This window comes from Aethalodelphis obliquidens, unplaced genomic scaffold, assembly GCF_003676395.1.
Source record: "Aethalodelphis obliquidens isolate GAN/ISIS:26980383/991018 unplaced genomic scaffold, ASM367639v1 scaffold32, whole genome shotgun sequence".
Classification (NCBI taxonomy): Eukaryota; Metazoa; Chordata; class Mammalia; order Artiodactyla; family Delphinidae; genus Aethalodelphis; species Aethalodelphis obliquidens.
The window spans coordinates 3,421,967-3,445,874 of NW_020837976.1; the positions used below are offsets into that span (position 1 = coordinate 3,421,967).

A 23,908-nucleotide genomic window follows, 5' to 3' on the forward strand; every position below is an offset into this window, starting at 1 on the left:
TTGGTCTGTAATTTTCTTTTTTTGTAGTGTCTTTGTCTGGTTTTGGTATCAGGGTGATGGTGGCCTCATAGATTGAGTTTGGGAGTGTTCCTTCCTCTGCAATTTTTTGGAAGAGTTTGAGAAGGATGGTTGTTATCTCTTCTCTATATGTTTGATAGAATTCACCTGTGAAGCCATCTATTCCTGGACTTTTGTTTGTTGGAAGATATTTAAAGACAGTTTCAATTTCAGTGCTTATGATTGGCCTGTTCATATTTTCTACTTCTTCCTGGTTCAGTCTTGAAGGTTATACCTTTCTAAGAATTTGTCCATTTCTTCTAGGTTGTCCATTTTATTGGCATAGAATTGCTTGTAGTAGTCTCTTAGGATGCTTTGTATTTCTGCTGTAACTTCTCCTTTTTCATTTCTAATTTTATTGATTTGAGTCCTCTCCCTCTTTTTCTTGATGAGTCTGGCTCATGGTTTATCAATTTTGTTTATCTTCTCAAAGAACCAGCTTTTAGTTTTATTGATCTTTGCTATTGTTTTCTTTGTTTCTATTTCATTTATTTCTGCTCTGGTCTTTATGATTTCCCTCCTTCTACTAACTTTAGGTTTTGTTTGTTCTTCTTTCCCTAGTTCCTTTAGGTGTAAGGTTAGATTGTTTATTTGAGATTTTTCTTGTTTCTTGAGGTAGGCTTGTATTGCTATAAACTTCCCTCTTAGAACTGCTTCTGCTGCATCCCATAGGCTTTGGATCATTGTGTTTTCATTGTAATTTGTCTCTAGGTATTTTTTGATTCCCTCTTTGATTTCCTCAGTGATCTCTTGGTTATTTAGTAATGTATTGTTTAGCCTCCATGTGTTTGTACTTTTTACATATTTTTCCCTGTAATTGATTTCTAATCTCATAGTGTTGTGGTCAGAAAAGATGCTTGATATGATTTCAATTTTCTTAAATTTACTGAGGCTTGATTTGTGACCCAAGATGTGAACTATCCTGGAGAATGTTCCATGCGCACTTGAGAAGAAAGTGTAATCTGCTGTTTTTGGATGGAATGTCCTATAAATATCAATTAAATCTATCTGGTCTGTTGTGTCATTTAAAGCTTGTGTTTCCTTATTAATTTTCTGTTTGGATGATCTGTCCATTGGTGTAATGAGATGTTAAAGTCCCCCACTATTATTCTGTTACTGTCGATTTCCTCTTTTAGAGCTCTTAGCAGTTGCCTTATGTATTGAGGTGCTCCTATGTTGGGTGTGTATATATTCATAATTGTTATATCTTCTTCTTGGATTGATTCCTTGATCATTATGTAGTGTCCTTCCTTGTCTCTTATAACATTCTTTATTTTAAGGTCTATTTTATCTGATATGAGTACTGCTACTCCAGCTTTCTTTTGATTTCCATTTGCATGGAATATCTTTTTCCATCCCCTCATTTTCAGTCTGTATGTGTCCCTAGGTCTGAAGTGGGTCTCTTGTAGACAGCATATATATGGGTCTTGTCTTTGTATCCATTCAGTGAGCCTGTGTCTTTTGGTTGGAGCATTTAATCGATTCACGTTTAAGGTAATTATTGATATGTATGTTCCTATTACCATTTTCTTAATTGTTATGGGTTTGTTTTTGTAGGTCCTTTTCTTCTCTTGTGTTTCCCACTTAGAGAAGTTCCTTTAGCCTTTGTTGTAGAGCTGGTTTGGTGGTGCTGAATTCTCTTAGCTTTTGCTTGTCTGTAAAGCTTTTGATTTCTCTGTCAAATCTGAATGAGATCCTTGCCAGGTAGAGTAATCTTGGTTGTAGGTTCTTCCCTTTCATCACTTTAAATATACCATGCCACTCCCTTCTGGCTTGTAGAGTTTCTGCTGAGAAATCAGCTGTTAACCTTATGCAAGTTCCCTTGTATGTTATTTGTTGTTCTTCCCTTGTTGCTTTCAATAATTTTTCTTTGTCTTTAATTTTTGTCAGTTTGATTACTATGTGTCTCGGTGTGTTTCTCCTTGGGTTTATTCTGCATGGGACTCTCTGAGCTTCCTGGACTTGGGTGGCTATTTCCTTGCCCATGATAGGGAAGTTTTCAATTATACTCTCTTCAAATATTTTCTCGGGTCCTTTCTCTCTCTCTTCTCCTTCTGGGACCCCTATAATGCAAATGTTGTTGCCTTTAATGTTGTCCCAGAAGTCTCTTAGGCTGTCTTCATTTCTTTTCATTCTTTTTTCTTTATTCTGTTCTGTGGCAGTGAATTTCACCATTCTGCCTTCCAGGTCACTTATCCGTTCTTCTGCCTCAGTTATTCTGCTATTGATTCCTTCTAGTGTATTTTTCATTTCAGTGATTGTATTGTTCATCTCTGTTTGTTTCTTCTTTAATTATTCTAGGCATTTATTCTTTAATTCTTCCAGGTCTTTGTTAAACATTTCTTGCATCTTCTCGATCTTTGCCTGCATTGTTTTTCCGAGGTCCTGGATCATCTTCACTCTCATTATTCTGAATTCTTTTTCTGGAAGGTTGCCTATCTCCACTTCATTTAGTTGTTTTTCTGGGGTTTTATCTTGTTCCTTCATCTGGTACATAGCCCTCTGCCTTTTCATCTTGTCTATCTTTCTGTGAATGTGGTTTTTGCTCCACAGGCTGCAGGATTGTAGTTCTTCTTGCTTCTGCTGTCTGCCCTCTGGTGGATGAGGCTATCTAAGAGGCTTGTCCATAAAATGTTTTCTTAATTAAAAAAATTTTTTAATGAGTAGGAGTTTTCCAGGTGACAAAAAGCAGAAGGACATGGATAGACTCAGGATGTGTGGGGTATATGGAGGGTAGAGGGCTAGTAGAAGAGAAGGGCATAAAATGAGCCTGTGAGTGTAGGGGAGGGGAGTTCCATCGATCATGGACACCTTGGAGAGACTACAGGTCATGCATCACTAAGCCTCCCTGCCTGATGCCTTGCATATACAAGGTCCTCCATAAATACTTAAATGCTTGGGAGATAAAATGTAGAGTTGGTGTAAGTATCATTCCTAGAGTTATTCTTTAGATCGTTAGAGAATATTTATTTTCTGTGTTTTTAATGCAGAGCTACCCAAGGGGGTCCAAAGACCAGAGCTAGTCAGAGAACTTTTATTACTGCTCCGTTATATATAAGTACAAAATTAAGAGTAAATGTTTAGAAACTTTCAATAATTTGAATTGCTTCAACATCCAAGCGTTGGATCAGTGGATGTGTATTTTGCATACCTCCTTTATTTCATTTTTTAGTAATTTAATTTCTCATATATTTTATAAAAGTATTGATCCAGAGAAGAGTAGAGGGAAAAAATAGTCCTTCACCCTGAGTTTAAGACACATATTCTAGAGAACTGTGATGCACATATTTTTAAGGACTGAATGCCTGTAATAAATGCAGATATAACAGGTAATATGTTAATGGCAAAAGATTCCTTAAAGAGTTCTTTTTTAAAAAAGATATTTTTGATGTATTGTACATCTACTGTATGCCAGGTATCATGCTAAGTGCTTCCATATATGTTAGCTCATTTGCACAAAAACCTTCTAGGCTTGGAATAATAATAATTATTATTATAGTTATATAATATTCATCTTATATATTAATAGGGCTATAATACCTATTAGTAAGGCTAATATAATATTAATATCATAACCCTATTAATATTTTGCATATAATGTAGTTTTATATTATACTATAATATATAATAATATTAATAGGATTATGATATTAATATTATATTAACCCTATTAGTATGTATTATAAACCTATAAATATAATACCCTATATTATAATATATTATCTAAAGCCCATATTATTCTGTATATTAATATATTATATTATTATGATAGAAATGTTTTAACAATAGGGTTAATACAAATTAATATTATAGCCATCATAGTGACAATAATAGTAATAATTTATTATGATGATTACTGTTGCTGCCACAGAGGACTAACCGCGCTTCCCAAAGCCCCTCGCCTGAGGCAGGAAGAACACAAATGCTTTATTCCGCATGCAGCTGAGTGTAACCTCCAGGCCTAGGAGGCACCCACACTCCTTTGCTCCCTATCATAGCAACTTGGGAGCAGCTACGCAGTCACAAGCCACCACCTTGAGCACCCTCACCTTCCTCATCTGGAACAGCTAACACCCTGGATCTTGTCCCTCGCAGGTCGCCATCCCCATGAGGTTCAACGGTAAATCTGGAGTGGAAGTGCGGCTGCCACATGACCTGGAGGATTTGAAAGGATACACTTCTCTTTCTTTGTTTCTCCAAAGACCTGAATCAACAGAAAGTGGGGGGACCGAGAATATGTTTGTGATGTACCTCGGAAATAAAGATGTAAGTATTGCTTTGACGTTCCTCTTGTTCTTAAAACAGAATATGGTTTTTGAGATGCGTGACACGACTGTGTCACTGCCAACGACACAGCAGGAGGAAATGCCGTCGCCTCTGGTGGCTCCACAGGGGGAATCTCCCGTCAATTACCGATTGTCCTTGGCTGGGGGATCGAGAGGCCTGGCCTGATGGGCCCGGCATGTAGGCACACATGTGTGTACACGTGAGCACGTCCACACCTGGGGTTGAAGATCAGTATCCCTCCCCTTACAACCAGGGCTGCAGTACCAAGGCTTCATGGAGATCAGAGTAGTTCTTCCTCATAGCGCTGGACTCTGTCCTCTTCTCAGGGAGCCCAGCCGCAGACCCTTCCACGTGTCTGGGGTGGTGACCATCTGTGGATGAGGCCTAGAGTGAAATGCAGCCTCTCCTGCCTCATTAGTAAGAAATACAGTTGCCCCATCTCTATAATTCTAAATTCTTTAAACCACCACTGTTACAGGCATTTCAAATAGTTTATTTTAGCTTTTAATCCCTCCTCTTAAAATACATCTCTTCTACCTAAGTGTCAGAGGAAAAGGTAATCACTGACTAGGTTATTCTACATGATTGGAAAAGAAATTCCTGAAACACGGTTCTCAGAAATTCTGGGAAATTAGGAAATGGTTGGCTGTCACTGTGGGCTTTGTATTTAAGGATTCCTAAAATCAGCACTATTACTGGTCACCCGTTCATGCTTCAAGGTATTGGGACTTTATTTGTAACTTTCTTATGACATGACTTTTTGCTTTGTATTACGGCAAAATGCCCATGACTGCTCCCTCAGCAAATGTATACCATATACCTACTAGGTACCATACCCTGTATTTATGATAAACAAAAATTTGTTTCCTGAATGTACTTAATGTACCCTTAAAACAGGTTAAAATGGTAAATTTCATGTTGTTATATATTTTACCACAGTTTTCAAAAATTTGTTTTTACCTAAGGTGCTCACATTCTAACAGGGAAGTAAGGTACATACGTCGCTGACCGTGATAACACAGGGTGAACAGGCATGCCCAGAGTGTTGAGGGGACCTTGTATGGGGCTGGAATAACGTAAATGGTTTATCTCCTTTACCAGAACAAAATCGCATGGAGGCCTGAACCCGTATATGGTTCATCTTTACGTCAGGTGCTTGGCAAATATTTGCAGATTGAGAGAATGGAGGAGTGCATAAATGAGTGCCCTCATGATAACGAGAGCAAAAACAGTGCAGACATTGTCAATGAACTGTGCTGTCTGTATTGTCTTATACCAGGGTGCGCCTCATGCATTCTGTCTGCCCAGGGTGAACTGAATGAAAGCTGTTAGTTATTAGAAATGCGCTCTCTTGGGATGGGAAGTTGAGAGAATTCAGTATGTGAAGTGCTCTGAGGTGGCCTTTTTGTCTCCAGGCCTCCAGGGACTACATAGGCATGGCAGTCGTAGATGGCCAGCTCACGAGCGTCTACAACCTGGGAGAACGCGAGGCTGAACTCCAAGTAGGCCAGACCTTGACCAGGAGCGAAACTCAGGAGGCAGTTATGGACCGGGTGAAATTCCAGAGGTGCGAGTCTGATTGATTACTGCTCTTTGTTAATCTGACCTACACTCGCCAAACTTTCATTGTATGCATTGCTGAACCCCATTTTTAGTATTTTGGCTTTGATTTCTTTCATCTTCTCATAAATTTTTATGTAACTTTATTATCTAATTTATTTTTAAACAGAATTTATCAGTTTGCAAGGCTTAATTACACCCGAAAAGCCACATCCGGTAAGCCAGAAGCACCTCAATTCCATGACATGGATAGTGGGGATAGCAACACGCTCCTCGATTTGGACCCTGAAAATGTTGTATTTTACGTTGGAGGTTACCCATCTGATTTCAGAGTAAGTGTGAATGTTTTTTCACGGAATGAAAATATTTGAAATTTCATTTGGCATAATGATGTTTTAGTCGGTTATATACAAAATGGATTTAACTGTGTATTCTTACAGGATATCCAGTGACAATGGCTAACACTCATTGAGTTCTTTTATGTGCAGTGATCTAGGCTTAAGTATATTAATTTAAACAAGCATCACTATCTTTCCTATTTCACAGATGAGGAAACTGAAACAGAGAGGTTGAATAACCTGCCCAAGATCACACAGCTAGAAAATAGCAAAGCCAGAGTATCTGGCTCTAGGGTCCCCATGCTTACCCGCTATGTTACGTTGATGGTTAAAAGTGATAGAGTCATACTGTTTCCTGGTCAGCCTGTTCATTGTCCTTTGTTCAATTAGTGGAAGATTTTTTGGTTTTGTTTTTTTTAGCTTCCTAGTAGACTGAGATTCCCTCCATACAAAGGTTGTATTGAATTAGATGACCTCAATGAAAATGTTCTGAGCTTGTACAACTTCAAAAAGACTTTCAATCTCAACACGACAAAAGTGGAGCCTTGTAGAAGGTAAATAAAACCTATAAGCTGGTGTCTCTTTGTGATTTCGGTAGCTTGCAGTTATATTACATAAAATATGTGTAATTGTTATTTAAGGAATATAAATTAAATAAGAAAAAGTCTTTTCCTTATTTGCATAAAATATTAGATTATAGAATTTTCTCGATTTTGAAAAAATAAATCTTTCCTCAATTTTGGGTGCCTCCTACCACAAGGTATTCAGCCTTCGTTGGTACCTGATTTAGGTACAGACTGTTTATTTACTGTAAACTTCAAAAAAACAGTCGTGGTCCCTAAAGTACGCCGTGACTTCGCCATATGAACCTATTTGAAAGGTGCTGCCTTGAGCGCCTGACCTACCCTATAGTTTAAAAGATTTGGAAGATTCTAATACGAGACAGACTGAGTATTTACTGCTCAGAACAAAATTATATTTCAAGTTAATAATTTCTTATATTGCAAGGTCTTCAGCTGCGGGGCCACATCTTCCTAAGTAGACATTTTCAAAAGGGAATCCTGAATAGTATCTCTAGGGTTGAGCTAGGGTTTGATCATCATAGAGTGTAAGGGCACATCCAGGAGAAATAGCGGGCTGTGGTGACCTAAATGGGAAGAAAATCCAAAAAAGAGGGAATATATGTATATGTATAGCTGATTCACTTTGCTGTACAGTAGAAACTAACACAACATTATAAAGCAACTATACTCCAACAAAAATTTTTTTAAAAAAGATGTTTCCTCTTCTTTAACAAAATCATGACAACTCGATTGCATGGGCTTTGCTCCCTTTTTCCTCTCGTATTAATAAGAACACTTTCCTGGCAGTCCTTTGCTGCTGTGTTCTAACTTACGATGATTGGTGTTCACAGGAGAAAGGAAGAATCAGACAAAAATTATTTTGAAGGTACAGGCTATGCTCGAGTTCCAACTCAACCAAATGCTCCCTTCCCAACCTTTGTACAGACAATTCAGACCACCGTGGATAGAGGTTTGCTGTTCTTTGCAGAAAACCAGGTAATCTATAACAAGCATCCAGATACTACCAAATATGTCCATTCATTTGAGCAATTTGGGGGTAACTGGGTTATTACAAACAACCAACGGATCTGAAAAACAATGTGCAAATGTTAGCTGCATTCTTCCCCTTGGCCCAATTCTACTTTCTTTGCCTGTGCGAGTGTGTGTTTTAGTAAGGCAAGTAATCCGTAACTTGAGAAGATGCCACCAAAATGTGGGAGAAATTGCCCCTTTCCCATTCTTTTGTGTTGTCAGTTTTATTCTTTGAAAACTACTGTCTGCCTAGTAATCTACTTATTTTCTGCCTAAAAAAACGTTAAGACCTCCTGGGGTCTCTGAAAGCTAGACTGTTTGACCTCCTGCTGTTTGATTCTTGGTCGGACTGTTTCCAGGCTGTATGGGATTTTGTCTCTGTCTGACCCTTGACTTGCCAGGTCTAGGAAGCTTCTCTGTTTTCAAGCAGCTGAGGTTCCTAGAGGCCATACTTAAGTCTCCCAGTTCAGAAAGGGCCAAAAGTGACCATCGATGAGTGATCGTCAGCGCCATCTGCTGGTAGATGGTGCTGAACTTAACCTCTCCTGAGAGCAGAGTGCTTCTGTAGCTGCTGCGTAGGTAGTATTTGTGGAGAAACGTGGATCAGCCCGAGGGATCTCCCACCTGAGAATGTAGGATTGATGTGGAGCTTGGGATTTTACCAGACCCTTCTGTCTGCAGGGTAGGGACACAGACCTGGTCCAACTCTCCTCTCTGGGGTTGGTCTGGACCCCTCAGGAGATTCCAAGGCTGAACCAGTTCTGATGGTTTGGGGAGGTCCTGACTGCCTGAAGAATGCAGAGAGCTGAGCAGTCACACAGCATCTTCAGAGCAAGGCAGTTGTTTTCCAGAACAAGGTCTCTTTGTATTACATTTCGAAGTTCTGGGAGACTAAGAACCAGAAATACTACTTATAGTAGAAGAAAACTTATGAAATGCCATTAGTAACCAGATAAGAGAAAATTATCTCCAGTGCTGCTGTTAAGTAGGATGCTATTCTATTATTTATGAGTGTGATGAACCCTCACTGGCTTCTAAGAGCAAGGTTTAGGATCCAGATAAGGACTGATTTTCCTTTTAGGGAAGGACTCTGGAAGTAGACTTCAAAGAGAGTTTCATCAGGAAACTGTGTAAGAGCCAACTTTCCAGTCCTATACCAGACATTCCTCAGCTTACCCTTCCACTAAGGAGATGGTTGGCTCGAGTATGTGCCTTACACCGTGATGGGGATGCAATTATGACCCCTAGTAGGTTTGTGGCTGGCTCAGCAAGGTGATTAGTGACGAGAGAGAGAGAGAAAGAAGAGAACAGGGTGAAGGGCAGAGAGACAGGCTTGGGAGTCATGTAGAACATAAGTTCTGTTAGAGATATTCTGAATTTGAGATATCTGTGAGGCATGCAAGCAATAGCAATTAGGCAATCAGATGTACAGACCTGGCCCTGAAAAGACAGGTCTAGGCTGGAGAAAAATATTTGGGCTCATGGGCACACCTGAACTGGAACCACAGAAGTGACTGTGATTGCCAAGGCAAAGAGAGTAGTGGGAGGGAAGAGGCCCTATTTGGGGTCCCCAAGCAACACTTAAGTGAAAGCTAGAGGAGACATAGGAGTATGTCAGAAAACACATGGTGGAAAATGTTTGGAGTTTGAGGAAGACCCTACCTCTCTCCAACAGGTAGCAGTCATATTTTCAAATGATATTAATGATCTGTAGCTTTTCAGTTTCCATTTTTACATGCTGGTTATAGATTGTTATAAAACAAAACCGTGACAATAGCTAGCATTTATTGTTTCCTTCCTGTGTGCCAACCACCGTATATGATGTGTAACATGATTTGCAAGATTTAACCGTCATACCCGTCCTCGGAGTTGGATGTCACAGCACTATTGTTCCTTCGGACTAAAGAGGCAGCTGAAGCTGAGAGCAGTCTGGAATTTGAGAGCATCCCTGGTTCCAGCGTTCTAGCTCTTCCCCGAGTCTCATGGTAATCTACATTGTTTCCGTGCTCTAGGATCGCTTCATATCTCTAAATATAGAAGATGGCAGTCTCATGGTGCGATACAAACTGAATTCAGAGCAACCGAAAGAAAAAGGAATTAGAGGCATCATAAACGACGGGAAAGATCATTCGGTATATCCTTCGAGTCTGTTTATTTGGATTGTTAAATGTTCTCAGTCCTTTAAGTCAGTGCTCAGAACCCTTTTCTATTACCAGATGAACTTATAGTTATTAACTGAGAGACACGTCCTTTTAAAATCTGAACATTTGGGGCATGAAATATGTAACATCTGTGTGGCACAGATAAAACACGATTAATTTCAAATGCAAACATTTGGGGAATTCCCTGGTGGTCCAGTGGTTAGGACTCTGCGCTTTCACTGCCGAGGGCACTGTTTTGATCCCTGGTCAAAGAACTAAGATCCCGCAAGCCGCGTGGCACAGCCAAAAATAACAAAATTAAAAAAAAAAAAAAAGCAAACATTTCTATTTAAGTGTTTTAATAATTTTATGCAAATGAGCTACTGCTCAGAGCGCATGTATAGATACCATGTATATAAATGAACCTGAAGGAAGGCAAACACATAATGGCTCTGAACCACTGTGAACAGGATTCTTTCATTTCTCATTGCTTGCTGATTCATCTCTCCTTTATTTCAGATTCTGATCAAAATTGGAAAAGCCCAAAAACTTATGTGGATAAACGTGGACTCTCAAAGCATTAAAATTGAAGGTGATATACTTGAGTTCAGCACATATTATCTGGGAGGAATTCCAATTTCAATCAGGGAAAGGTAAGATGAGTTTTTTCTTTTAAAGAAGCAGATCACCTCTCTTAAGAGTTATGATTGCTACTGATTAGTCTACCTTTTTTCTTTTAACGTAGATTTTATTTATTTATTTTTGGCTGCGTTGGGTCTTCGTTGCTGCGTGTGGGCTTTCTCTAGTTGCGGCGAGCGGGGGCTACTCTTTCTTGCGGTGTGCAGGCTTCTCATTGTGGTGGCTTCTCTTGCTGCAGAGCACAGGCTCTAGGTGCGCGGGCTTCAGTAGCTGCGGTGCGTGGGCTCAGTAGTTGTGGCTCACGGGCTCAGTAGTGTGGCTCACAGGCTTAGTTACTCTGTGGCATGTGGGATCTTCCCTGGCTTGAACCCAAGTCCCCTGCACTGGCAGGTGGACTCCTAACCACAGCGCCACCAGGGAAGTGGTAGGGTCTACCTTTTTAAAATTCTAGCAAAAAGCAAACACAAAGAATTAACTTTTCAGTATTAACAGTGTTAGCCAACAGAGTAAAACAGGCTGTGAATACTGGATAACCGGACTGGCCATTTGAAAGAGGCTGGGTTGGGGGGGGGGGGGGGGGGGGAATTGTGTGCCACCCCCCATTGTCATTCCTGGGAGGAGAGAGTCCATGAGGAGTAGGCTTGGTGTTGACAACGCTGCCAGTAAGAACAGGGGCTGTGGCCTGGGGCCCTTGAAGACACAGAGGAGAGAGCAGGTAGCCCCTGGCCTGACAGGCGGCCCTGGACACTGAAAGCTGGGGCCACTCCTTCAGGAAGTACCTCCTAGGATGGAAGGCACATCTGTATCACCTGCCCCCTTACGTTTATTGAGCATGGACTAGGGGCCTAACTGTTTCTCGGATGAATGAATACATGAATGAATTAAATTAATTTGAATGGAAGTAAAGCTTAACCTGAATGAGAAGAACGAACACCATTTTGAGGATACACTTAAAAATAACTTTTACATTTTATTAATATGTTTGCATCCTACAAAAAAGGCTTTTAGGTAGCTGACAATGATGTGTGTGGTACAGCCTCATGACTAAGCTAAGAGCACTCCCAAAACGTTTGGTGATGATTACTTTTATACAAGATCTGAGGCGAGTTAACTCTCTTGCTGTTATTAGTCAGTTGGAAGAGCACTGGGTGTGATGTATGAGGCCTTGTGCAAAGGCGGTCGTTCTTCTCAGTTCCTTACATGTTTGAGCGGCTGTCCAGCCTCAGGATGGAGGCGCTAATCTTTGTGTTACAGTTGTTAGAGGTTGCCCCCCAAGACAGAAATATGGGTGAGAGAGTTCAGCACTTTGATAGAGTTTGGGAGTGAGTATCTTTACTCCCTAGATTCCTTGAAGTGGAAGGGACCGTGCAGATCGTGGTATGTAACCTCTGAACTTTAATGAAGAAATTGAAAGCCAAAGAGGTGATATTAGTATTTAATATTATCAGTGTTAAATAGCAATTCAACCGTGAATAGCTAGTTATGAATGGCCAATAATCTTGGTTTTATTCAGTTAAGTGTAATAAATAGAGTAACCTCAGGTAGCACCATGGCACGCATCTGAGGCTATCAGTTATTTGTTCATTATACAAGCGCTCACTGGGTGTCTAGTGACGTCAGGCAGTGTGGTCGGTGTTGGGATGACAACAGCGAACAGGGCAGAGCCTCAAGTATAGCGGAAGGGAGACAGTAGAATGAGGCCAGTGCCATCAGAGGGGAAGCTCAGCGTGATAGAAGGCCCGGGGAGGGAATCCACCCAGTTGGGGTATCAGGAAAGTGGTCTCTGGCTAGACCTGAAAGACGCTGACATATGAAAGTCACCATATGTGAGGAGATAAGAACTGGAGAAAGTGTGAACTCTCAGGAGGACACCATGAGGCAGGCCAGGGTTGCCACACATGGCTGGTGTGGGAAGCAGGGACCAGACCACAGAGGATCTTGAAAGTCATAGTAAGGAACCATTGGGGGCTTCAGCAGAGAAAGGAAATGATCAGATTTGGGTTTTCAGTAGCTTGTTCTGGTGCAGGGAGGAGATTGAATTAAGAGGGGAAAGGCAGAGGCAGGTAGAAAGGTTGGAAGATGAGTGTAACAGAGGTGAGAGAGGCGGGTGGCCCGACCACAGAAATGACAGCACAGATGGGGAAAAGGAAGTGGAGTCCCAATATACTTAGGGCAGTGCTAAATGGTTGCTTGGGTTCGGGGAGCACTCAAGAGGGACAGCTGGGCTTTGATCTAGCGCTTGGACAGATGGCCAGCACCAGCAGAGAAACAGGGCAGTGAGTTCAGTCTTAGGCCCAGGAGACAGCAGGTGGAGATGCCCAGAAGGGTTGAACAGAAGGCCTGGACCTTTGCAGAGAAGACCGGGCTGGAGAAAGGATGAACAAAGCTTGGGAACAGGTGGCCATTGAGATTAGACGGGCAGGTGGGCTCCCAGAGCCGTGAGGGATTCTCAGCGGCGATACGAGAGCCACTGGTTGGTGGTTTGCCTCCGTGTGGTGTCAGCAGAAGGTCCGCAGACAGCAATGTGGGTGCCAACCAAGCAAGGTTTCCTAGAGAAAAGTAGTGGGTGAGGATCCAAAGAAAAGGTTCTAGTTTCGGCTCAGCCACCAAATAGCGGGGTGACCTTGGGTTAAGTCAACACTCAGCCTTTCTTTGACTTTTTATCTCTGTCCATTAAAGAAATACACGTGGATATCGTTACACATATATGTACAGATAGACATATAGAATCTTCCTAGTCATTTGTTTTAAGGTCTTCCAAACAGGGACTGTTTCCATTTTCTGGGCAAGTTTATACTTCGATTATTGATGCACACCACAATGACATGGAACATACGGGAGACAGAGGCCAATTGAAAGATGTCCCTGAGCTTTTACTCTCTCATAAGCAACACGCTGAACAGTATTCAGCTGTTTCTGGCCCTGCTTCATCCCTCTGGTGCTGTCCTTGACGGTTCAGAGTCCTGAGAACCCCCTCTGACGTGGGTCACAGAGGATTTCTCCTGAGAACCCAGCAGTTCTTTCAAAGGAGGGAGACGCCCCGACCCCTGGCGTTAGTGGAAGACAGTCAGGGCTTGAACCTGATGTGGAGAGAAGCAAGCCTCGTGTCATCTCTAAATACAGTCGCTTTGACAAGAGAGCTTGTGGGTGTGGTGTTTTCTCCTCTCTCCCTGTAGTGTACCTTCTGGGAATGGGGACCCAGATCTTGGAATGACTTGTTCAGGATTACAGTCAGAAGTCACAATCTGTTAATCCCATCTGCTTCCCATGAGAAGAGGAAATCCTCCCTAATAATGCCAGAGGGCCTCAGACCAACAAGAAATACTTCCTGCGGACCTACCTCATTGCATCACAGAGTATAATAATATAACAGTAAAATGAAAATGATTCAAAAAGTAAACATCAGGCAGGGATCTGTTGGGCATTTACTAACACCCAACATGGAGCTTAGGATTAGATTTCGCTCTTATGCTCTCTGAGATCAGCCCACGGCAGGTTGGACCTGGCTAAGCCTTTGTGAACCGATTGGCCCATGGTGTGTACACATACCCCAGCGTACTAACCCATTCATACCACAACCTACACTCCTCCGCAGTCATGGTCCTCTAGCAAGTGTGCTCAGACCCAGAATCCTGGAGCAAACGTGGAACTCTAGGCCCTCAGATGAGCCAGAGTAACAAGAACACCTCCAAAAATAGTGGAAATAAATCTTTCCTCTTAACACCTCTGCTGTAGATAACTGTTCCTTAAAGCAAGAGTCAGGATCATTCCAGTGCTGTGGGTACACAACTGTATAAGCGTAGAGAGCAAGGGCTTCAGGTCACACAAGTTTGTGTGACACGCTGACCACGCAGATCCCAGTGCTGCCCACTTCCTGCTGTATGACTCCGTGCAAGTCCCTTAACCTCCCCAAGCCTCCTTGTACATCTGTAATGTGGGCATAGTGATGGTCTAACTCTGAGAGTGGTTGTGAGATTCAGAGTAAAGGAGTTAGCACAGTGCCTGGCACATGGTAAGTGCTTAATAATGTCAGGTAAGAAAATATCTCCCTCGAAAGGTTATTGTGAGGGTCAGATAACAGTACCTTGCACAAAACAGGTGCTCCATATCTGTCGGTGGCCTTTCTTTCCCCTTTACTCTTCTGCCACCTTATTCTTCCTCCAACCTATGCTTTACAGAAAAAAGGAATCAGGAGATGCTGATGAGTCTAAAACATGCTGAAACCCGAGAGAGAATGCATCTAAATATACGTATAAATAGACAAGCTCCAGCAATGAACTTTTCTCCTTTCCTGAGGCAGGAAGCCAACTTTATAAAATAATCAAGCTCGTGCTGTAATGCCAGTGAGGAGTCATTTCTTCCTTTTCCTTTTAATGAAATTTAATTTTATGCATATTACATGTAGCTCAGCTCTTTACAATGAGTTGAATAAAAATGAAGGCAGACCCCTTTCCGTTTAGAAAAGCGAGCTGCTTTAGGGATTTATAACGCAGTCAGCTTTGTGTTTCTCTTAGTACATCATTTGCTTAAGAAACACAAATATTTGCCCGGACTTCAGTCATTTCACGTATGTGAATGTTTTTATGTGACGTCAGCTCCCAAAGTCAAATCCAAGGGGAAATGTCAAAGCAGCCACGTAGGAAGAGCTGCTTTAGAAATTGCTTTGTTATAACGATGCACTGATGTGGGGATAGTTACAGACTATGCCGTCTCACGCTGAGTCCTTTCTCTGTACCGGCTACCACTTGAGTGTGTTAACGCGTAATATCTCATTTAAACTCAGGACAACCCTGGGAAGCAGATTACCACATGCACATTGTATAAACGAGGAAACAGAAGCACAGAGAAGGCGGGAGGGACAGGCCTCGAACCCATGCAGCCTGGCTCCAGAGTCCGTGGCAACAGAGCAGCACCTCCTGAGTGCATGTTCATGACCACATGCCATGGAGGGTTCCAAGCACTTCCCGGATGTTAACTTGTTTAATCCTCACAATGACCTCTTGCCCAGCTTGCACAGTTAGGAGGTGGTGGGTACAGCATACGAGGCCACACAGTGCTTTCCATTGTTCCAGCTTGGCACTGATTAAATACCAAGCCGCATTTTTCATAATTGACTAGGACCAAAAAGTAACAGTTTGTTTCTTCTGCGTTTACAGTGGCTGACTTCAACGTGGACAGGAAAAAAAGAGCAAAGAGTTTTCTACAGTATTTCTGGCTCTTATAAGTTACTTATTAGGTTATTAATATTGAATATATATTTATGGTATATTAAGTTATTAATATACTTTTAATTCATGATGCGTTACCATGACTCCGGGAGGGGATGGAGGAGCAATTCCAGATATTGTACATCTTCTATACCTTTTGGGGACGCTGGCCATTCTTCTGTCAACGTTGTTGTGTTCACTTTTAAAGCGGAGAATGCAAATCACACAGAAAGGAAATAGATTTCCCTAGCATCACAAAATAAGTAGCATTCTAGACATCCCATGAGAAGAGATAAGCGCAAAACATGTACTTGTTCGTGGGTGACAAGTAGTAGGGAATGAGTGCCGTGTTTCAGCTCCAGTTCCCCGTCAAGCCTGCTGTGGTCCATCTCTCCCGTTTTCTCGAATCCCACATCAGGTTTAACATTTCTACACCCGCTTTCCGAGGCTGCGTGAAAAACCTGAAGAAGACCACTGGTGTCGTTAGACTGAATGATACTGTGGGCGTAACAAAAAAGTGCTCGGAAGACTGGAAGGTAAGTGAAGAGTTCCAGACCTCGCAAAGGAATGCTCCCCAGCTAACCCGTGCTTGGCATTCGTTAACACGCCAACTTTTGACGTTTTCTGGTAGCACACGGTGTTACTGTGAACTGGTTCATTTATTACACTTCCCACGTACTTGCAAAACCTCTTCAGGCTTGCGTATTAAATTTGTAGGAAAGTAGGAATACCAGCTGTACACACAAAAACGTACAGATGATTGGTAAATTATCACGAAGACAAGCAGACTATTTCTTCCCATGGGTCACATGGATTGGTTCAAGTGAGGTGACAGAGGTTAAGATACTGTATTTCAGCCATGACATGATTACAGTGCCGGTAATTTATTCCGTGTTTTCGTTTCAGCTCGTGCGATCTGCCTCATTCTCCAGGGGAGGACAGTTGAGCTTCACCAATTTGGACTTCCCGTTGCCCAGCCACTTCCAGGCCTCCTTTGGGTTTCAGACCTTTCAACCCAGTGGCATCTTATTAAATCATCAGACAGGGGTATGAAATATTGTATGAATACTGAACAAGATTTAAACCTGACTCAAGGTTTGATGTCAAAAACGATAGAGGGGTTTTGAAGGTAAATTTGTTAGGCATTTTGTCTATCCTCACACAGTAAATGCTATTGTGGATTTCAAACATGGAAGCTGTTGCCCATCCTGGGGTAGGACCTAAAAGAAATCAGGCTTAGAAAATACATTATAGTTCACAGAATTGAATTTGTGTGTATTCATGAACTCAGTTTCATTCTTTTAGGTATATTTTGTGAGTGAAGGTGAATTAGAACTGTTATAAGTAATAATGTAGCTTTAATTTTTAGATCTAAGAAAAAAATCAGAATGTACCCCCATTATTCCTTTGTTATGCCACACAAGGTAGCTCTTCAGATTCCTTTTTTAGCAGCAGCAGCTAGTTGGACAATATTTACATTGGTGAATGGGAGAGAGTAAGGTCCTCTGCTCTTTGTTCCTGTACAACAAGCCACAGAGATTCTATAACCTAAGAGGATTTAGCCGGTGTGGTCATGTAGGCGTAAAAGTCAGCTAATACTCAGAAATCGCCTAGTGGAACGAGTGGGATTTTAAAATAGAAGTAGAAGTAGGACACTGTTCTTCTTGGATTTGTTTCTTCAGGATTGCCAGCACAACGGACAACTAGTATATGTTGAAAGGAAGGACGTAGCTGCCTCTGTGGTTATGTCGTAGTGGAACGCTTCTCCTCTCTTGCTATCTTTGTTCATCAGCAGTTCGAGATCTTTTTTTAAAAACAAAACACATACCGTATGCTAACACATATATATGGAATTTAAGAAAAGAAAATGTCATGAAGAACCTAGGGGTAAGACAGGAATAAAGACACAGACCTACTAGAGAATGGACTTGAGGATATGGGGAGGGGGAAGGGGGAGCTGTGACAAAGCGAGAGGGAGGCATGGACATATATACACTACCAAACGTAAGGTAGATAGCTAGTGGGAAGCAGCCGCATAGCACAGGGAGATCAGCTCGGTGCTTTGTGACCACCTAGAGGGGTGGGATAGGGAGGGTGGGAGGGAGGGAGACGCAAGAGGGAAGAGATATGGGGACATATGTATATGTATAACTGATTCATGATGTATAACTGAATACCCCTGAAAAAGCACATGCCAACATTCAGATTGTGAGAGTGGCTTTTCCATCAGAGCAGGATGTTTGGACCCAGCTCTTGTGACACACACTCCTTGTTTCCTCTACCAAGAGTGGGGACACTTAGTACCCAATATACGAAATGGTCCAAAACAGGGGGAAGAATGGGCTTAGCAAAAGATGAGATCACTCCTGGACAATGCAGGAACCCTTCAAATATCCTAGGAACACTGCCCTCAACTTCTTAATGGATTAGCTAAGGAATACATTTCAATTAGCCTTCTTTTATCCAGTTTATAATGAATATTGCCAATTGAAAAAAAAAATCAACATAAAGTGAAATTGACAATGGCTACAACCACACACTATAAAAATTGTTTTAGGCTAAAAGCTCACTGACAAATCACGTCTGGTTGAAAACTGCAAAAATTGTACCTGGTAGGAAAAAAAATTAACAAAATTAAAATGACAACTGCTAAAACTACACACATTTTTAAAAATTAAGAATTGACAGAAAGAATCAAATCATCTTGCCAAAATTTGGATCTTCAGAGTTTGACCTTGGAAAATTGAACCTCCTAGAAATTAGGATCTGAAAGTAAAAAATGCATGACTGAAGAGAAGCTATCGTTGTAATCATCTGTGAAAATAAATTGATGAATCAAGTCTTTGTTGTAAAAACGTATTCAGAAGAACATCGATGCTGACGAAAATAACTTCAGCAAAATGATAGTGAAAATAGGAAAATTTAGAAATATTTTAACTGTTTTGTATAATTGGTGGAGAAATTAAGGGACTTCCCTGGTGGTCCAGTGGTAAAGAATCTGCCTTCCAATGCAGGGGATGCGGGTTCAATCCCTGTCAGGGATCTAAGATCCCACGTGCCATGGAGCAACTAAGCCTGCCACGCCACAGCTACTGAGCTCACACACCACAACTACAGAGCCCACATGCCCTGGAGGCTGTGTGTCACAACTAGAGAGAGAAAAACCCACAAGCCACAACAAGAGAGAAGCCCACATGCCACAACAAAGAGCCCGTGTGCCACAACTAAGACCCAATGCAGCCAATCAATCAATCAATCAATTAAATAAATAAAAATTTAAAAAAGGAATGCCTGGATCAATTTATTTAAAAAAATTTGATGGAGAGATTAAGGTGGTTTATGAATATAGGTCCATAAAATGCTTTTGACAGATTCATCAGTGTTGGAATAATTTGCTTAAGATTTTTATATTCATAAACGTGGAGTCCAGATATTCAAAAATAATCTTTAGATCAAAAGAGCAAAGTCAAAACATCCTGTGTACCTAGTTTTGATCATATATTCAGTATTAATACATTCATAATCATTAAATGCAGATGGACTGCACTGATGGGTATGTTCTGTGATGATTTTAGGCAAGCAGCCTACAGGTCACCCTGGAAGATGGCCACATTGAACTGAGCACCAGGGACAGCAGCAGCCCAATTTTCACATCTCCACAGACGTACATGGATGGTTTACTGCATTACGTGTCCATAATAAGCGACAACTCTGGGTGAGTGGAATGGCTCTTCTGCCAGAGCGCTAAGAATTTTACTTTATTTTGTTTAATGGAATCTTCTAGTATCTTTTCTGAGAAATATTTGGCCTTAGCATTGACACTATTTTACTAGTAAATCTTGGCCTTCTTCCTGGTTTTATATCAATTTTCTCATTTAAAAAATCAACAGTTGGGCTTCCCTGGTGGTGCAGTGGTTGAGGGTCCGCCTGCCGATGCAGGGGACACGGGTTCGTGCCCTGGTCCTGGAGGATCCCGCATGCCGCTAAAAAAAAAAAAATAGTTTAGTGAGTTATTTCAGGTAGAAGATTTTGCGTCTGAATCAGACACTCGTTGCCCACCTGGCGAGAATCGTTTTCCCCAGCTGTTCTCACTCCTGTTTTGTTTTCCTCCTGTTTTTTTAGGCTCCGGCTCCTCATTGATGACCAGCCTCTGAAAAATAACCAAAGGCTGCTAGGCTTTTCAAATTCCCAGCAATCCCTGCGTCTGGGCGGGAGTTATTTTGAGGGCTGCATCAGCAACGTTTTCATCCAGAGGTGGGTGCCGTTTTCTGTGCGTGCACAGCTGATGAGAATGGCCTGTGACCCAGGGGACTTGTCATGGCAGGCTGCACGCCGCTCTCGTCCCGCTGACTTTCAAGATGACCTCTTTGGCACGATACACACATTAAAAGCAAACTAACTGAAAGCTTCTGGGCTCATCCTACCTTCATAGGAGCAGCCTTGGAACACAACCTTGGAAAAGGTTTAATTAAAATTTACTTTCAGATTATGGCCTTTTTAGATAAGCGCAAAACTCTCCCCTGGGCAGAGGGAGAGCCCAGGACTGGTCATGAACCTTAGGCAGCCTGTTAGGAGCTTGTGAGCTGCCATCAGGGCTCAGGAAAAATCATCAGATAAAGCAGATTTACCCGTGAGATTTTCCTCCTGAAATGCAGTGAGATAAATGCTTCCACAGACTCACTTCTGAGGTTTCCTCTTGTTCACCGTCATTCTAGGTCATCCAGTGTCTGTGTTTGTCCTCTCTGCATATTTCATTTTCATATTTCTATGTGGCTCCCACTCCAAAGAACTATAATATTCTGGCTTTGCTGCAACGCTGGCTGTTCAAGGCAATAAAAGTTTCCCAAGGCCTTCTGCTGGCGAGGCATGGTGCTGGATATTGAAGGGAAGGCAGAGGTGGGTACAGCACATTCTCATCCACTATGAGCCTAGTGTTTCCTCTAGATATCCTGTACAGGGAGGAGATGAACGTTTACCCAGAAATCAGGACAGTAAGAACGTGTAGTTTTGAAACAAATCCTCTCCGCTAGTGTGTCTTCCTTGATATGTCAGCGTTCGTTTCTGCCCTCATTCCAGATTATCAGAGAGTCCCGAAGTCCTAGATTTGGCCAGTAAATCCACCAAGAGAGATGTGTCCCTGGGAGGCTGCAGTTTAAACGAATCACCTTTTCTAATGTTGCTTAACGGGTCTACGAGGTTTAACAAAACCAAGACTTTCAATATCCACCAGGTGAGTATCAAAAAACCTTACCCTGGGTTTTGCTTCTTTCCAGATGATTCTCGTAAGAGAGTCCTGCCTCACCGGAGATGTTGGGGAGGGAGGGATGTAGGTCACCTGATCCGGTGGTGCCCAGTGCCTCCAGGAATAATGGGTCATCAACAGGTGGATGACACCAAAAGGTCAAAGTGGTTTTTGTTTTAGCTTTTATTTTGTATTTTGAACGTTTGACAATTTTTGCAGTCATAGAACAAATAGAACCTTGACTGCGGTTTCTCAATGTCTGCAGCTGATGTCTTGCTCTTTTGACACTTCTGCTGTGTCTCCAGCGAGTACAATGATTGTCTCTGGGATACAGGGCTCATGATCCTTCTCCTGCCCACAGACACTCCTCTGCCTGCATCCTATGACGAGATACACACACGCCCCCAGGCCTTGCCAAGACCAGTGTGGCTTGACCCTGACCGCACATTAGAGACACCTGGAGAGCTTTTACAATCCCAGTGCTTGGGTTGCATTCCACTCAATTAAGTCAGATGCTCTTGGGATAGGTCCAGGCAGCAGGAGTTTGTAAAGGAGTTTGTAAAGCTCCCGGGTGATTCTAGTGTGTAGAACTAAGAGAGGCTGAAAGGAAAGGAAATTCCTTGTTTGGAGGAGTGGAAGCTTTGTCATACATTGAACACAGGGTTAGAACTTTAAAAAGGTCCTTGCTCTGCCTGAGGTCTACAGTGTGACCTCCCCATATCTGAGGTTACAATTAATGTGATTAATGGATAACACTGAACACCTCCCATGTGCCAGGTACTACACTGAGCTCTGTAAGTGGATTTTCTTACTAAATCCGCACGTAACCGTATAGGAGAAGTACTATTACCAGCCACATCTCACAGAAAAGGATGCCGTGGCTTAGAAAGGCGAGCAGTTTGCCCAGGCTCCCACAGATGGAAGGCAGAGTTGGAATTCAAACCCAGGCGGCCTGACCCCAAAGCCCAGGCCCTCTCGAGAGCAATGCACTTCCATTCAACCCACTTTTCACTTAACATCAATCACATGCTGCTTGTCTGCCACTATTTCTCCTGCTGCACAATGATTTGGGGAGATGGAGAGATAGGACATAAAAAGAAATTTTTTTTTTTTTGCTTTAAGAAGAAATATATTTCATAAATCCCAAAGGATTGTCATTTTACTCTCAGGAAAAGAACACCTTTAGACCTGCCCCCTCAGGAATGAAGTCATAGATTCATTTATTTCCCTGTAATGCTGAGAGCTACTGAGAGATTAAATTAGCACAGTGATGGTGGAGATGGAGCGAAGGAATGGATTCAAAGCTATATAGCAGATGGAATGTACCAGACTCATATAATAATTGAAGGTGGGCGGCAAGGGAGAGGTGGGAGTTAATATAATTCTGAGGCATCTGGATGGATGGAGAAGCCAGTTATGAAGAGATGAAAAGGACAAGCCTTTGGAGGGAACGAGAATGAGTGGAGTTTGTGGCATATCGAGTGACAGGTGCCTCAACCAGGTGGAAAGCTGGTAGGAGACTGTCAGGTGTCTCTGGGGGCCTCAGCAGAGAGAGTGGGGCCGGGGCTATTGATGGGGGATCCCCAGTGAATACACTGTATTTAATGTTCCCCCTGTTCCGTGCAAGCCCCCAGATTAGGTGGAATAAGACATTAATTCTGCCTCCGAAAGCCCAATGCAGAGACAAGGCGACCAAGCTTTGCGGTTAAGTACCGGATTTTGGTGTCAGACTTCCTGGCTTTATCACTTACTACGTGTGTGACCTGGAATGATTATCTAACCTCCCTGTGGGTCTGTTTCCTGCAGCGTACATGAGGATATAGAACAGTAATATCTCACGGTGTTGTGAGGGTTCAATGAGGTAATAAATACAAAATGTGTGGCACAGGGTAGGCATGCCATAACTATTAGCTGTTATCGTTATTATACACACGAATAACCTAAGGGACGGGGACAAAACGTGCTCCAGGAGTGGTACGCCAGGTATTTTCCTGCTACAGAGATCGGGGGGTTCCTCTGGAGGAGGTGATGCATAGACTGGGCCTGGAGCAGGGGTTGAGTTTAGATGAGTAAACGTTGTTGCTACGTGAGCAGAAGCCCAAAGCCGGGAGGCAGGGTGTGGTGGAACTCGCAGGTATAGATGCTTTGCGTGCATTCTCTCTGATCTGCACAAGCCTTCACTCTCTCTCTTTCAGTTCCCACCACACCCCCGTGAGAGCAGAATAGAATGCCAACTTTACACGTCAGGAAATTGAGTCTCAGAGAGGTTAAAAGAAAAATGTGCCCAAGAGCACCCAGTAAGTAAACTGTAGAGTCAGAATTGAAACTCAGGGCTACAGAATCCCGAAGAGTGTGCTCTTCATAGTCACTTGCTCAGGGGGAGGTAAGCTCAGAGTCACATGCTGCAGCCGCATCAGACAGGCCTCCGATGGCCTGATGTAATTTTGACATTTTTTCTGTAGTCAGCGTGAAGCCATTGAAAGGAGTGCTTTAAGCCATGTTTAAAGACGAATAAACTGGCAGCAGCCTATGGAATGGTTTGGCCTAGGAAAGTTCTACAGACGTGGCGTCAAACTGGCAAAGTACCGGAATGGTCCAGGCAAGACAGTCAGCAGCCTGACTTTCAGGTAGAGGGACTGGGAGTGAAAGGGAAGGAGTGGAAGCAAAATATGTCCCGGAGATGAACAGTAGGACATGGAAACAGAGCACGTGCAAGAGGCCAGGTAGGAGGGTGTCCATGATGACCAAGGCGTGAGGCCTGGGTGCCTTGAAGGGTGATGCTGCCGTTAAGAGAATTAAGGAAAAGTTGGTACCAAGAGTGTGTATGAAGACTGTTCATCTC

The 23,908-nt window shown here is 42.5% G+C and overlaps 1 protein-coding gene across 1 annotated transcript in view; it reads left to right on the forward strand.

The window, feature by feature from the left end:
• The window catches only part of LAMA3 (laminin subunit alpha 3), a 225,570-nt gene that overhangs the window by 185,701 nt on the left and 15,961 nt on the right, over positions 1–23,908 (forward strand). The window contains exons 56-67 of the mRNA XM_027127533.1: positions 4,153–4,323; positions 5,760–5,911; positions 6,074–6,236; positions 6,663–6,796; positions 7,657–7,801; positions 9,850–9,969; positions 10,498–10,631; positions 16,243–16,360; positions 16,731–16,871; positions 19,400–19,539; positions 19,947–20,078; positions 20,901–21,054. Coding sequence (XP_026983334.1) covers positions 4,153–4,323; positions 5,760–5,911; positions 6,074–6,236; positions 6,663–6,796; positions 7,657–7,801; positions 9,850–9,969; positions 10,498–10,631; positions 16,243–16,360; positions 16,731–16,871; positions 19,400–19,539; positions 19,947–20,078; positions 20,901–21,054 — 1,704 coding nt within the window. The remainder of the gene's footprint in view (positions 1–4,152; positions 4,324–5,759; positions 5,912–6,073; positions 6,237–6,662; positions 6,797–7,656; positions 7,802–9,849; positions 9,970–10,497; positions 10,632–16,242; positions 16,361–16,730; positions 16,872–19,399; positions 19,540–19,946; positions 20,079–20,900; positions 21,055–23,908) is intronic.